This window comes from Mustela nigripes, unplaced genomic scaffold (genome assembly GCF_022355385.1).
Source record: "Mustela nigripes isolate SB6536 unplaced genomic scaffold, MUSNIG.SB6536 HiC_scaffold_76, whole genome shotgun sequence".
Taxonomy (NCBI): domain Eukaryota; kingdom Metazoa; phylum Chordata; class Mammalia; order Carnivora; family Mustelidae; genus Mustela; species Mustela nigripes.
Window position 1 is genome coordinate 3,369,684 of NW_026739491.1, and position 16,606 is coordinate 3,386,289.

Consider the following 16,606-nt stretch of genomic DNA (forward strand, 5'->3'; position numbering starts at 1 on the left):
ATTGGAGCCTTTGGACTACATGACTCAAACTCAACAAAAGCAAGATCAAATTAAAGGATCTACCTATTTACAATTCTGTCTACAACTCAAATAGACACCTGTAATACTCATTTAATAATGTCCATGTCAATATCTTGACCTCTTAATCAGTGGAAAGAAACATTTATCATACTCTTCAGAGAGGACTCGATAAGGATTTTAAAGATGCCTCTACATCTGGGAGAAAGAACTATGGAGAAAGATATTTGGTAGTTAAAATTTCCTCAAGATTTTCTTTTAAAAAAACTAAAGGGACAGGGACATACAAGGTTATTTCTAAATCTTTTATCAGGAAATCGGGATTTCATTTTAATAGTAGCGAAGTCTCAAGATATAACCCAAGATGTGTGATGAGAGAGAAGAGAGAGATGGTGAAACAGATATACTAACATAAAGAATATTGCACTGCCTGAAGTTTTATGAAAAAATTTGACATGTTCAAGTTGCAAATGCCATTGTATCTATTAGCTAGGGACAGCACAAGAAGAAACAGCTGGGAGCTTGCACAGTCTGCAGAAAGCAAACCACAAAGACTCACTGCTAAATACTGGGGTCCAAGAGTATTTAGACCAGCAAGGTTTCCCCACACAGATGCTGCGCTGATTTGCTGCATCTGCTGCTGGAGCTGCTGGGCCATTCTCTTCTGTTCCTTGTCCTTCTGCGTATCAGCAAATTTTACCACCATAGGAGATGAGCAACCCTATGAAAACACCAAAGCCAAAGGGTCAAATTCCTCCTTCTGCATGAGGAAAAAAAATCCTCCTTTGTAGTGACAAACAGGATGCATTCTAATTTCATTCACTGCCAAATGACTCTCTTCCTGATAGACACAAGTGGCAAAAGACAAATTTAAAAGGGCTACTTCTAGTACGTTAATTTCAAAGAGAGCATTATTTTTTTTTCATTTAAGATGTTTAGCCTGCTTAACCTTTATGGCAATCAGATGCTGAACATGCTGCAGAGCTTTGATGGCCAACTGTCCTAGTACTCTCAGGCTAAGGAACTTTCCCTTTTCAGTCATCTGCTCCCTACCTCCATGGTCTGTGCTTGGTGCATTGCCTTGATAGCCGTCTGTGCCATGGCTCTTGTTGTAAAAGTCACAAATGCACAACCTGGTAAGAGAAGTGTCAATAACTCATTCATTCATTTGCTTATTAATTAGCTGATAGACATTTACTGAGCACCTATTATGTGCCAAGTACTATGCTAGCAATACAGATATGGTTCGTGCCTTCAGGGGGCTTAAGATCTAGTGGAAGAGACAGACACATCATAATAGTGCTACGTGCTTTCATGAATAACCTGGGAAGCACAACAGGAATGAAAGAACTCGATAAAGGGATAAAGGAGGAATCATAATCCTCTAGTTCCTCTTGAGAAGAAAGTGTTCCACTTTGGCATTAAGGACCTCTCCAAGCACAAAAAGAGAAAATTTTAACACATGAAACTATAGTGCAGAATGTAGACTCCTTAGGGGGCTGGGACAATTCTAAAGGAATCAACTGGTAGGAGGAGCCATGATGGGTCCTAGACGTATAACACCAAGCCCAACCTCTCCATCAAGACAAGGCCATGTTGGGTAGGGATCATTGGTTTCCACTGGTCCAACTAAAAGAGACTCCAAATTTAAGTATCTTTAAAAGCTAGAAATATACCTACCTCGGCTCAGTCCATCAGGTCCCCGTAATATCCGGCATTCTTCAATCTGTCCAAATGAAGAGAACATGACTCGGATGTCATTTTCAGTGCACTTCTTGGAAATCATACCAATAAACAGCTTCCTGTCTTCCACTGCTAAGAGAGTAAAACACGAAAGGCTTGAACATTATAACTACAAGACGTAGTGCAGCACAGACTCTGGGGTCAGACTGTCCATACTTGAATCCTGGCTCTATGCCTACATATCATATTACTTGGATTCTAAGATAAGCATTTTTTCATCATTTAGCACCTCCTCTTATATTCAACTGTACCTTAAAATTTAAACTGGAAGCATTTAGATGACATAGTTTTGTGATCTTGTCAAAGTTACTTAGCCATTCCATGACTGGCACCTGATTAATAGGGATAATGACTTTCATCTCAAAGGTAGCTAGTTATAGGGGTGCCTGGGTGGCTCAGTGCCAAAGCCTCTGCCTTCAGCTCAGGTCATGATCCCAGGGTCCTGGAATCCAGCCCTGCATTGGGCTCTCTGCTCAGCAGGGGGCCTGCTTCCCCTTCTCTCTCTGCCTGCCTCTCTGCCTACTTGTGATCTCTGTCAAATAAATACTAAAATCTTTAAAAAAAAAAAAAAATCAGAGGCAGCTGTAAGTTTTAAATGCAAAGCACTCAGCATCTTGTGCAGCACTTGTGATGTTTGTTCTTACTAGCAGTACTACTTTACCAAAGGACAAGTTTTCACACTGACCTGATATGACAAGAGAAACACAATACACATTTCAGTGAGTGTAATTGTTATTTTTCTTTTTCTGATTCATCTCTTAAGGACTAAGTTCTCCTTAGCCCTTTCTGTCCATAAGAAATTATATTGATCAAAGACATCCCATTTTACTCTAAAATGTTTTTTTTTTTTGAAGATTTATTTATTCATTTGACAGAGAGAGAGATCACGAACAGGCAGAGAGGCAGGCAGAGCGGGGGGGAGGAAGCAGGCTCCCCGCCGAGCAGAGAGCCCGATGCGAGGCTCGATCCCAGGACCCCGAGATCACGACCTGAGCTGAAGGCAGAGGCCTTAACCCACTGAGCCACCCAGGTGCCCCACTCTAAAATGTTCTTATACCGTTTACCTATGAACTCTATCTCATTATTTACCATATTTAAGGGGAAAAAAAAACCAATTTATTATTATTGTTTTTAAAGATTTTATTTAGGGGCACCTGGGTGGCTCAGTCGGTTAAGCATTTGCCTTCAACTCAGGTCATGATCCTGGAGTCCTGAGATCAAGCCCCAGGTTGGGTTCCCTGGTCAGCAAAGAGTATGCTTCTCCCTCTCCCTCTGTCTCTCCCCCTGCTCGTTCTGTTTCTCTCACTCTCTTACATGAATGAAATCTTTAAAAAAAGATAAATATTTAAGAGAGGGAGAAAGTGAGTGCAAATAAGAACAGAGATAGAAGAAAATGAAAACACTAACTCAAAAAGCTGCACACCCAGGGCAACTGGCTGGCTGAGTCAGTGGAACGTGCGACTCTCCATCATGGGGTTGTGAGTTCGAGTCCCCCACTGGTTGTAGAGATTATGTAAAAATAAAATCTTACAAAAAAAAAAAAAAGCTGTATACCCATGTTCACTGCAGCATTATTTTCAAGAGCCAAGAAATGGAAATGTGTCTATCAACAGATGAATGGATCAAGAAAATGTGTGTACACACATACATACACTGCAGATATTATTCAGCCATAAAAAAGCATGGAATCTTGTCATTTGTGACAACATGGATGGATCCTGAGGGCATTATGCTAAGTGAAATAAGTCAGAGAAAGATACTGTATGCTCTCACGTGTAAGTAAAACCTTAAAAAACAAAACAAAACACACACACACACACACACACACCCCTGAGGTTCACAGATACACAGAACAGGACTAGTGGTTGCCAAAGGTCGGGCATAAGGGACTGGGGAAAAAGGGCAAAATGGATCAAAAGGTACAAACTTCCCATTATAAAATAATTTAGCACAGTCGCTAGTTAACAGTACTGTATTGTATATTTAAAAGTTGCTTAGAAAGTAGATCTTAGGGGGCGCCTGGGTGGCTCAGTGGGTTAAGCCGCTGCCTTCGGCTCAGGTCATGATCTCAGGGTCCTGGGATCGAGTCCCGCATCGGGCTCTCTGCTCGGCAGGGAGCCTGCTTCCCTCTCTCTCTCTCTATGCCTGCCTCTCCATCTACTTGTAATTTCTCTCTGTCAAATAAATAAATAAAATCTTTAAAAAAAAAAAAAAAAAGAAAGTAGATCTTAAAAATTCTTATAAAAAAACAAAAAACAAAAAACAAACATTTTTAGAACTTTGTATGGTGACAGATACTGACCAGACTTACCATGGGAGATCATTTCTAATATAAACAAGGACTGAATCATTATGCTGCACACATTTTGTCACTTAGATGTCAGTTAAAAAAAACAAAAACAAATGACTGCTTAAAGCAAATACAATCCAGATGCCATCAGAACGAATAGTAAACTAGAAAAAATCTAATCAGGGGAGGGCTTTACACAACTGCTTACCATTGTTCTTCTCACTGTCGGCAGGCTTCATCTGTATAGGGTGGTGCATCTAAAAAGGAAAGCACATACATATCATCACTGTACACACTGAAGGCACAGAAACATAAATGAGGACTCTAAAAGCAATACTGAAACTAGAGCCTTAAGAATCTTCTCTGGCCTTATATCTGTTTCATGATTTCTTCCCAAAATATCAAAATAGACAGAATGAGAATCAAGAAGTGAAATTCTCTTGGCTAAAAGAGAACTAAACCACTTTCAGCCTATCTTCTTTGAAATGTTCCCTTTATGTTCTCCTCTGTATCAATGACTCTGGCAGTCAGTCACCTTTTCCTCAAAATGGTTTTTCAGTATGTGCCTGACATGGGTAAGTATGTTCCATATGTCAAAACCTCCACAGTTCCACTTACTGGTAGGAGAATTCTTACCCCTGGGAGGACCTTCATGTTGTGAAGAGCATTCTGCGCTTCTAATGCAGCTTTGCGGGTGTAAAATGTAACAAAACAGCACCCTGAAATAAATAAAATTTCAACAAATCACCTTCAAAAGCAGGCAATTCCTGGAATACTCCCTCCTCCATGGATATACTGGGACTTCAAAGAGAAAGCTAGGTTTATTAATATTAGCAACCCCCATCCCAACTGCTTCCAAGAGAGAGAAGGGGCAGAGTGAGAGAAACAGAAAAACCCTTACATTACTCTCTGTGCATTTTCTTTATTGTTACAGTCTGTGAGTTCTACTAAAATTCTTTAGCTGCTCCTCTAACTTCTCTGGGAAAAACAACTTCCCTTACCAATGCCATAGTACCATGTCATCTAACCCACCCTACTTGGAGCACCAGGTAAGTGTGCTGGGCAAGACATGCAGCAACAAACAAAGAGATGGGGCCCTGCATTCCTGTGACTTGTAGTCCACCAGGAACGCATTCTTTCTCAGAATAAATCCCTCCTTAGATTGTAGCCAATTTCTACCATATGCCTCAAACATAATGATCATTTATTAAGTTATAAAATGACTAAAGAGCAAGAAACTCTTAATATCCTTTTTTGGACCCTTGGTTTTAATCAAATATAATTAAGCTTCTAACAGCACATGGCCCTGAGGAGATCTGCAAATTTTGTGCTTTGTATCTGTATTAGGGACAGGAAGGGAGAAGTGCGTCTTCTAAATATGGGCTCCGAGTCCCATGACACACAATACTGATTCCTTTCAAAATCACTGCAATTAAGATGCTAAATCACTGCATGTTATATTACCAGTCATTTTCAGAAACTACAATTCTTTATATTTTTTGTTAACTATGCCACAAAAAAAAAATAATGTCTCTGCTCCTAGGTCCTGTTACTAAGCTGGCTTCAAACATAGCAATCCTGCTTGCTCCCATCTGCACTGCAGAACAACATCCCCAGAGTATTATTCTGAAATCGGTTATTTGGAAGGAATACTGTAGGTGCATGTACAGGGCAAAGCTAATGGCTTTTCTACCATTGCTTTCCTAAAGTTTCCACTCTGGTAGGTATTTCGGCAAGTAGCTCCGTCTTTTTTCCATTCATCATGTAAGCTACAACAAACAGGTTACCTAACAGGTTACCAAACAGGTTACCGTCCTGGTTGCTAAGCCATCCTGCAAGGCCTCTGTAACACTAACAGAAATCCACAGGTATGGTGTAGACAGTCTTTTTCTTCCAGCTTAGTCTAGCCAAAACACCAAAGAAAACCTTACGCAGTTATTTATTTCAACTTTTCATTCCATTCCCAAGATTAAGAGACACTCACATTAAAAAAAGAGAGAGAGAGAGACACACACACACACACTCACGAGTCTGTCTCTTGAATTCAGAGCTCTCACAAAGGACCACCTACAATCCAATTTACAAATTATCTTCATGACATCACCTTAACTTTTTATTTTTATGCCATTAAATGTGTTTGGTCTGGAAAATGTAACTACTATAGAAGGACATATTTTCCCCCCTTTAGAATATGAACAGAGGAGCATTCTGGCAACGAGTGACAGCACACACAAGACAGAAACTACCTATAAAACCCAAAGCCCTTACCTTTGCTCTGAGGAGGGTTTTGGCTCCTATCCCTTAGGACATTGATTTCATAGACAGCACCATACTGTTCAAAGAGTTCCCTCAAATCCTTCTCAGACCAGGTCCTTGGAACCTGGCCCACAAACATCTTGATAGCATCAAGATCCGGTTGGTCTGGGTGGTCCAGGGTGCCGTTCATTTTCTTTGAGCTGCATAAAACAAAATACAGCTTCTTTTACATATTCAGGGTGCTCTCCAGGGGGATGGTTACTTTTCTTTAAACATCTCAACTACTTTCTGAAAAAGTAGGGGGAAAGAATTCTACTCCTTTTTACTATTGCCATTCAATATACCAGAGTTCCCCCATCCTCACCTTCACCCATGGCCATGCCTTCCATTAGATCCCAAACTGAAGTCACATTCTGATTAGGAAATCTGGGTTTTAACTAAGGAACTAAGCAGCACTCATTCCCTGTCTAGCATAAGAATTCTCAGAACTTAAGAGGTAAAGTTTGTATGCAAGTTTTCATTGTTTTGAAGCACAGTTAAGAAAACTTTTTAAAATATACGTAAAAATCAGAAAGGACTATTGATGAGGGGTAAGATTCAGGACTCCCAATGTATACAATGACAGGTACAAGTTTTCTTTCAGTAGATTTTGGAAGAGAAGCACTTATTTCCAAGGCCTGAGCTAAGTAAAGAGTGGAACAATGTTGGCCTGGGGCGTCTGGCTCAGACAGTAGACCATGTGACTCTAGATCTCAGGGCTGTGAGTTTGAGGCCCACCCAATGGGGGAGGGGAGTAGGAAGAGGTAGGAAGGCAAGAAAAGCTTTGCCTTTTAGACTGTCACACTCCTATCACATCAAACTTGTAATGCTCCTACTAAATACCTTCATTTTTATCCCTCCACTGCCAAGAACCTAGGGAGAGTCCTTCCTGGACTACAAATATTTCCAGAATGCATCAAAGTCCTTCTCCTACCACTGACCAAGACCTTACTCTTAGCATTCATCTCAACCACTAACAACTTAAATTCCAAATAGCCAGCATGGTTAACTATTCTGTTAGTGTGCGCGCTTAATCCAGAAATCGCTTCATCATATTCAAATTTGCCATGTCCTAATATCAACATGAAATAAAACACTAGTTTTCTAGCAAAACAATAGCTTTTCCACCACTGCTATCTTCTTCTTTTTTAAAATTTACTTGAGAAAGAGAGAGAGAGAGAAAGAGCATGAGACTTGGCAAGGTTAGAGGAAGAAGCAGACTCCCCACTGAGCAGGGAGCCCAATGTGGGACTGGATCCCTGCAAGGCGCCAGCTCTTGCTTTGTCCTCAGCCAGCCTCCTGCTCCCTCATCACCATGACCCCGGCTGAAGACAGTTGCTTAACCAACTGAGCCACCCAGGTGCCCTCCCACCACTGTCTTCTGAACACTATCTGAAATCCCTGAAAAGGGTGAATCTCTGCAGGTAGTTCAACCTCTGTATTTTAATTCCTGTATTTCTTTAAAAAGATTTAACTGATAGAGGGAGTAAGCATACTACAAGCACTTCCACAAGTGCTGGGGGAGGGGCAGAGGAAGCAGGGGAGAAATTCGAGCATACTGTCCACTGCAGCCCCAGGGCTCTATCCCATTACCCTGAGATCATGACCTGACTGGAAATCAAGAGTCAGATGCTTAATGACTGAACCACCCAGGAGCCCTGTTAATTCCTAAATCTCTTATAACTGAAAACCCACAGGGGCTATTTACACACCACCTTGACTGAATCTAGTACTAAATATCAAAAGTCTAAGACAAATGGCATATATAGAGCAACTCTTATCACGATGTCTGTGAAGGTTTCCCATACTTTCAGGTTAGCTTCGTCAGGACTTACAGAGTACTAAATTTCCACCTTCATTACAATATTCCCACCTTTTAGCATCATCTGGTGTATCTGCCTCTCCGAACTAGACTGACAGTTCCTTGAAGGCAGAAAGTGTTTTACTGCAATTCATTCTTGCAGCCACCCCTGGCATAGCACCTAGTTCAAAGAAGTACTCAGATGTGCCATGGGAGCAATTTCGTGTTCTCAATAACTCCCCAATGAATTTAAGCAACTAATCCTGATAAAAATGAATGTTGTGCACAAAGAGGGCTCACAAATTAAAGAGCAACTAGTATCGCCTGTGATTATTTGATTCTCGCAGGATCAATACTCTTTTTTGCCCAAGTGTTTTGAAATGCACTGTTTTACTGGCTTTCCTTTACTAATTCAAAACTGTGTGAGGCAAGTTTTTGTAAAAATATACTTGTAGTTGCTTTTAGAAGCTTAATCACAATATTCTAACAGAATTCATGCTACTATGATTTAAAAAAAGGTCCCATGACTAATGAAACAATGGTGGTCGCTCCCTACAATTTGCCTCCAACAAGTTCAATTACCAGCTTTAATATGATTTTATTAAAATGCTGCCAGTCTTTAACCATATTTCTGTTCTAAGGGAGGGTTAACTGAGAACCCAAATGGTGCTCAGAATATGCTTTGATGATAGCGATGTTGACACAATTTTTGAAAAGAGATGGAGGTTTATCAATTCATAATTACACTGGAGGCAACACCTCTGTCTGTCCCTTTCTTCTGCATTTGTGTGCCATTTCTAAATTTTCTACACCACAGTTTAGTGCCAAAGCATAAGCAGAGTCAATATATATGAATTATGGTTTATCCAAAAGTATAGTAGAGACTTGGCATTCTAGATAAATGCCCTCCCTTTCTCTCTTTACTCTCCAAATCCTTCTCCATTTCTTCATGTCCACCCACTCCATGTACCACTCTCCCCCCCACCCCCCGTGTGTACCCTTTCATTAGCTGGAAGAATCCCCTAGACCAGTGAGTGCTATTCAAAGTGCCCAAGGACCAGGGGAAATCTTCACACTTAACGCTTTAGAAACTTTTACAGCAATTGAGCTAAGTAATTTTATATATATTCAATGTAGTGATAATAAAAAGATACAAAATGCTGGGGCACCTGGGTGGCTCAGTGAGTTAAAGCCTCTGCCTTGGGCGCAGGTCATGATCCCAGGGTCTTGGGATTGAGCCGCAGTGGGCTCTCTGTTCAGCAGGGAGCCTGCTTCCTCCTCTCTGCCTGCCTCTCTGTCTATTTGTGATCTCTGTCAAATACATAAAATCTTAAAAATAAATAAATAAATAGGGTACAAAATGCAAGCTTGCACCTTATTAGCTTGTTTTTCTACTGAACTGCTTTGGTTGTGGTTTATAAGTTGGGTGGTAGCAGGCATAGAACACTGTCCTCCACCAATCTGAGAAACACTTCTAGTGCATAGCAAATTAGGCCGGGTTGAAGATGCCGTGGCCATCAGGTAACTAGAGTTTTTGCACGGACTTATTCCTTCCTCTAACAAATACTGGGCACTTAGTTATATAAGCCAGACACTGTGTGAAATGTGGTATATATTGATGAGTAAGGAAAATGTGGGTAATCAACTGTTATTGTGTCAAAGAACAATGTCCTATCCTCCACCTTCCACACATAGCTCCAGTATGCATGTTGTCCTTAGTTAAAAGTCACCATTGCACAAAAAAGTCACCTGGGGACAAGATTCTCAGTGTGATATGGCAAGGAGCCCACAACACCCACATATGGCATTTAGTCTGTATGTCACTAAAAACACTTCCAAATGTGTGCCTTACCTCCCCATTGATGGACAGCTCTTCTGAGTCAGTGGTCATCAATTACTGGTATTTATTATGCATATTCAAGAACCATGAATTCAGCCCTCTGGAGAAATATCTATCCTGTCCCCATCACTCCTAAGAGGCAAGTCTATGGAAACTCTTATCCTTTGCGAAAAGTACTGACCTGAGAGCAGAATGGATGAGAGGAAAAGCGGGGCCCGTAGCAGTGAGGTAAGTAGGGAGAGGAGGCAGCAAGGTTTTAAAGGACAGGCACAGCACCAACCCAGCTCTTTTTACGTTTCTGTTCCTGGCAGCAACTGGCAAATCATTAAGAATGAGAAATTAGGGGCGCCTGGATGGCTCAGTGGGTTAAAGCCTCTGCTTTCGGCTCAGGTCATGATCCCAGGGTCCTGGGATCGAGCCCCACATCGGGCTCTCTGCTCAGCAGGGAGCCTGCTTCCTCCTCTCTCTCTGTCTGCCTCTCTGCCTACTTGTGATCTCTGTCTGTCAAATAAATAAATAAATCTTTAAAAAAAAAAAAAAAAAGAATGAGAAATCATGAAAAATCATAACCAGAGGCTGCCCTGTCCACCCTGATTCTTGATGGAACACGCCATAGGAAAAGAGCGAAACAATTTGGAAGAGACAGGAGAGAGAAAACAAAGAGTTTTATTTCTAAAAGTACACATTTGTTCAGAATTCTTGAACCCTCTCTTCTCTTTCTCCTATCGCTCTCTCAAAACTTTCTGGCCCTAGGCCCAGCTGAGAAGCAGAGTTGATGTTCTGTCTCCCTCTCCTATTCCTTGGCCCCCGCTAACTAGACCAGTGGGTGGATCTTAACCCAGCAAATTCATCTACTGGCTAGCCAGAAATCTAAGACCTATTCCTAAAACAAAAGGACAGGACAATCAAGTTCCTTACGGCTACACAGAGCAAGTCAACAGGACTGGCCAATGGCTACTGCATAGGACAGCAGAGGCAGAGAACATTTTTATCATCACAGAAAATTCTATGGCACAGAACACTGCTCTAAAGAATCTGGAACTGGTTAACAGAAATAGGCAGTGGTGAAGTCAGAAGTGGGAAAGCTGCAACTAGAGAAAAGTCTAAGTTGACAAGATAAAAGGGCATTGGCAAGAGATAACAGAGGTCACGCTACACATCTATGAAGGTTGAAAACATGATGCCAAGTAAAAGAAGCCAATCACCAATGGCTACATATTGTGCGATTTCTTTTATGTGAAACTGTCAGAAGAGACCAACCTGTAAAAACAGAAAGCAGGTTAGTAGGTGCCTAGGAATGGGAACTGGGCGGGGGGAGGATGACTGCTAATGGTTACAGGATTTCTTCTTAGGGTGATAAAAGTTTTCTCCAATTAGTGGTGACAAACTGCACAACTTTGTAGATATATTAAAAGTCACTGAATTGGGGCACCTGGATGGCTCAGGGGGTTAAAGCCTCTGCCTTCCGCTCAGATCCCAGGGTCCAGGAATGGAGCCCTGCATGGGGCTCTTTGCTCAGCAGGGAGCCTGCTCCCCACCCCCTTCTCTGCCTGCTTCTCTGCCTACTTGTGATCGCTGTCTGTCAAATAAATAAATAAAATCTTTTTTTAAAAAAAAGTCATTGAATTGTGCACTTTTTAAAGGGTAAGTAAATTTGGGGGCACCTGGGTGGCTCAGTGGGTTAAAGCCTCTGCCTTCGGCTCACGTCATGATCCCAGGGTCCTGGGATCAGGACCCACACTGGGCTCTCTGCTCTGTGGGGAGTCTGCTTCCTCCTCTCTCTCTGCCTGTCTCTCTGCCTACTTGTGATCTCTGTCAAATAATAAAATATTTTTAAAAAATAAAATAAAAGGGTAAATTTTATGCTGTCTGAATTATATCTTCATCTGAGAGAGAGACACATACAGGCAGAACAAGAGTAGTAGAAAACAGGCTGGAAGGGCAGTGGCAAGGCAAAGCCATGCTGCACCCACAGATATGAGGTGGGTGAAAAGCAGAAGTAGCAGCACATGCAGAGAGCAGAACATGTGTCCAGGGTCAGAAATATGGGAGTTTCCAGGTCTTCCAGCTGTGGAGTTCCTGATTACATTACAATCCGGTCCACGTGTGTCCTTACAAAAAAAAAAACACTTTAATATATGAATATATGCTAGCTCTAGTGAGTATCTGTTCCTTGCAGCCAAACAGGCTGACAAATACTAACTTTCTATCTGTTTAAAAACAATATCCTTAGGGGGAAAGAAATGGGGAGAGGGGATTAATAAATACAAATTGCCAGTTATAAAATAAATCATGGGGATGTGATGTACAGCATGGGAATACAGTAAATAAACTATTAACTCCATTGGGGTGCCTGGATGGCTCAGTTGGTTGAGCATCTGCCTTCAGCTCAGGTCATGATCCCAGGGTCCCAGGACCAAGCCCCATGTCCGGCTCCCTTCTCATTAGGGAGCCTGCTTTCCCCTCTCCTACTCCCCCTGCTTGTGTTCTGTCAAATGAATAAAATAAAATGTTAAAAAAGAAAAAACAGAAACTATTAACTCTGTAAAGTGACAGATAGTAACTAAACAGTCATAACCATTTCACAATACAAATGTCAAATCATTGCGCATTGTACACCTGAAACTAAATAATATTGTATGTCAGTTATACTTCAATAAATTTTTAAAAAATCATTTCCAAAACCTTTCACTACTCACTTTTTTTCTCTCCCCCCTTCTCACTACCTGTTGACCTCCATTTGTTCACTACAGAAAGAGAAAAATTTCAGATACTTACCAACCCTTCCACCTCCCCAAGGGGCATAAATATTTGCTGCTTCTTGATCTTCAGCCACCCACCTACCCATAACAAGTCCCTCTCCGTGCTGTGGAAACTGCCCAGAAGAACATGAAAATGAAAAGGACCCGGAAACACTGGCCTCAATTACTTACCAGCTGTTCTCTAGTGTGAACAAGACAAAAAGCATGTATGCTAGAAGGAAGAATTTCCATTTTGATAAAGGGAAATCATCCTGTTAGTTGGGGTGTTAGGTACTAGAAAAAGTTAATAATAAAGATTTTGCTCAGGCTAACAATCTGCTTGGGAAGGTTTTTAGCCTTCACAGTATCAGAGATAAAACATCTGGAGACTTTCAGTAACTACCTTTAATTATTAAAAAAAAAAAAAAAAAAAAAACCTCATAGGGTTTATCATTCATTCAACTGTATTTCCCAAGTTCCTACTATGTAAGAGACATTACACACAAGACGGTGCTATAAAAGGAGACTGAGCAATACTGCCCTGAAGGCAATGGCACTGGACAATTGAAAGGACTCAACTACAATGCCCTACAAATATTTTCGCAGATATATAAAAGTTCTGTGAAACGAAGTGGCTGGATGGTTTTGTTTTGTTTGGGGGAGGAGGGCGGGGGTTAAGCTGAATGGACAGAAGGGCTGGAAACACTGCGTTATAGTACGGCATGAGGAGGACGTGGTAAGGACTAAGAAAAAAGGAAGAGAGCGAGACAGCATTAGAAAGGTAGAAAAGGACTTGAGAAAGGGGAGAGGACACAAACATTTTAAAAAATTAGAAAAAAGAGAAAACACTAGAAAATCAATGAGAATAAACAGACTGGAGAGACCCAGTGAAGAGCTTTTCATGTAATACTGATAGACTTAGACTTTATTCCAAGATTTTTAAACAAGGAAGTGATCAGATTGGTCTTTTAAAAGACACCTGGCAGGGGCGGCTGGGTGGCTCAGTTGTTTAAGCATCTGACTTAGACTCAGGTCATGATCCCAGGGTCCCGGTACAGAACCCCATGTTGGGCTCTGCTCAGTGGAGAGACTGCTTCTCCCTCTCCCTCTGCCTGCTGCTCCCACTGCTTGTGCTCTGTCAAGTAAAGAAAATCTTTAAACAAACAAACGAACAACTGGCAATACAGAGGATGAAATAGAATGGGAAATAATACAGAGATTTCCACACAAACTAGCTCCTAAGATTAGGGCCCAGTCTCGGCAAAGCTGAAAAATTTGGAGGCAGGATTCCCTATAACTTGGAGATCCCTTGATGAAAAAGATGAAGAAAAAGGAAGTAGTTTCTGATCACTCTTGGGTTCTAGTAAAATCTGGGAAAGTGTTTTTGCATGGGAAGCTCAGGAGACATTTGAGGGATAAACACGGAGATCTGAGAATCAAAGTAGTACACTGATACCCCTTATGCTAAGGGAAAGCCAAGAGAAAAGGGCCCGAGCTACAACTCCTAAACAATACCCATCTCCTAGGGTACAAGCAAAGTAAGAGGAACCAGGGAAGCTGAAGAGTGGTCAGAGCAGATCAAGGACATGGTTAAAAATAAGAACAGGAACTACAGTTCAGGTCCCCCAACCCCTGCACACCTCTTTTCTCTTTTGTTGTAAAGAAATTCTGGAATACATTGTTAGATTACATTCCCAGGCAAAAATCACTTGAAAGAGAAAACCACTGATGTCAAGTCTCCTGCTAAAGAGTATCAATTAAAAGAAGGGCTGAGAATCCAACAAAAAAGTGGAAAACACACCATTCAAGAACTTCCTTCCTCTCAACTCTGTGGTGTTTGGGCATATAGTACCCATGAGAGTGGGCCCGAGGCCTTGCAGTAATGAGAGGAGCTGGGCTCACGGATACCTGGTTCAATGACACCTGAGGCAGCCTGGTCTAGGAGGCAAAAATAAGAAGAGGGTTATCATTAAACTTGATTTTAAGTCCAAGGCTGACACCAACTGTCCTCAGGCATGTCAGTTATAGCCTCTGTCAACTGGGTTTTTCTTCTTTACTATAAAATGGGCAATAGCTTGTGCCCAATTAACTTCCTGCAGCTTCTGTAGGATGGAGGATTAAATAAATGCAAACGCACTTGGGGAAAAAACGATGTGATGGTGTCCTCCCCCATCACCATTAACAGGATATGCTGCATGCAGTCCAATGGCTCTCAAACCTCAGTGTCCATGAAAACTACATGGGACATTGCTAAAATACAGATTCTGGGGTCCTATTCTAAGCATAAGAATATGTAGGCATGGGTCCAGGGATCAGCATTTTTACATTCCAGGTAACTTTCATGTAGTGATCTGTGATCCAGATTTCATGGGATACTGAGTTAGTCTAACCTCGTGAAAGATGAGAAATCAGGTTGAGGAAAAATGCTGTATCTAAGGACCAAAGGCAATGCCAAAGCAGAGAGAGATACTGTTAACAATGACAGACAATTTGAGCCACAAATCCTATTTCTAAAAAGACATATCTGGTACATGGGAGTACTTCTATTATGTATTAAGTCTTTAGGATGACATTCATTGTGATTTCACCTGTTATGTGCAGCTAAAATAAAATTTTAGCAGTAAAGAACTTTCATAAAAGGACATCTAAATTACCATTATTTTGGACACTACAGAGAAGGCACAGCATCCATTTCAAAGGAGCAAACCAGTACCTTTGAGGTCCCCCAAACTATATCACAAAGGACTGTTCAGAATCTATTACCCACACCTGTTACATGTAATCCCAAGGTAAACTGATTTCCAATGGAGGCCTCTTCTCAAGGCCTTACATTACTACTGTTATCTAGGACCAATCTACCACTTAATATTCTTGGCTTTGAATTAACCTAAGGCTCAAGGTACTTGAGGTTTCAAGGTACTCTGAAGCCTGGTTAAAGTAACTGAAATCAGCAGTTAGAAATGGGTTCTTCTATACCAAGTGCTGCACTCAGGTTTCCCAAAGCCACAGCTCAGGCCAGGTTAGCAATTTAGCCGCATACAACGGCAGTGTCACTTCCTGAACAATACTGCACACTGATTAGTTTCTCGCTCCCATGCTGAAGATCTGGGCAAACTGCCAATCAAGACTGATCCAGCTTTGCTTTTCTGGGGGGGTGGGGGGTGTCCATCTGACATCCCTGAAATCATGTACTGTGTTGCATTTTCAGTTAGACTAGGAAAATAATCAGAGCCCAGGATTATAGTTTAGATGCCAATACAGCATTCTGCATACACTCTGGTAGCCAGTCTCTTCTGTAATCTAAGAATTTGATATAAATAACTTCCCAAAAGATTATTTGAAATTGCATATCCAACGCAAAGCAGTAAAGCTAAGGTTAAAAAAAAAAAATACTTTGGAATCTATCATATGGGAAAACACTACAGCTTGAAGGAGCCAACACACTTGAGTTGATGTAGCTGCTCATATATCAAACGCACCCTTTTGTAGAGAACTTAGTTACAGCCCCAAGGAAATCAGCAGTAATGAAACAGAACCAGACTACAATAGAAAATAATAGTAGTGTGGACTTTGGCTTCCTCACCCAATTTTTTCTTCCCTCTTTCAGGGAAAGGGACTAGTTTCATCAAATAACAAAAAAAAATTGCCCAGTTCCTCTGCTTATGATAAAAATTAGACAACAAAAATACTTACACAGGACTGGAATTCAAAGAGCAATGATCCACCATCATTTCTGGAAGGAAATCCAACTTAAACGCAGCCATCACCTCACTCTCCCCTTCAGAAGCCAATGATATTAACTTGCTGCACTTGTCTGATCCACAAATACACACAGCTTTAGCTTCCTGGGCCCCACAAAAAACACAAAGTGGAAACAG

General features: G+C 41.3%; 1 protein-coding gene across 15 annotated transcripts in view; it reads right to left on the reverse strand.

Annotated features, from left to right (window-relative positions):
* Positions 1–16,606, reverse strand: part of LOC132008243 (CUGBP Elav-like family member 1) — a 72,798-nt gene that overhangs the window by 12,160 nt on the left and 44,032 nt on the right. For 7 of the 15 annotated variants that reach the window (XM_059386741.1, XM_059386740.1, XM_059386738.1 and 4 more), the window contains 7 exons: positions 16,422–16,573; positions 6,320–6,507; positions 4,688–4,770; positions 4,260–4,308; positions 1,699–1,833; positions 1,072–1,151; positions 578–739 (listed from right to left, as the gene is read on the reverse strand). In XM_059386741.1, the coding sequence (XP_059242724.1) occupies positions 578–739; positions 1,072–1,151; positions 1,699–1,833; positions 4,260–4,308; positions 4,688–4,770; positions 6,320–6,507; positions 16,422–16,492 (768 nt within the window). In that variant the 5' untranslated portion in view covers positions 16,493–16,573. Of the gene's footprint in view, positions 1–577; positions 740–1,071; positions 1,152–1,698; positions 1,834–4,259; positions 4,309–4,687; positions 4,771–6,319; positions 6,508–14,529; positions 14,667–16,421; positions 16,574–16,606 lie in introns of all 15 variants that reach the window. The other 8 variants (XM_059386749.1, XM_059386750.1, XM_059386744.1 and 5 more) reach the window with 2 other exon arrangements.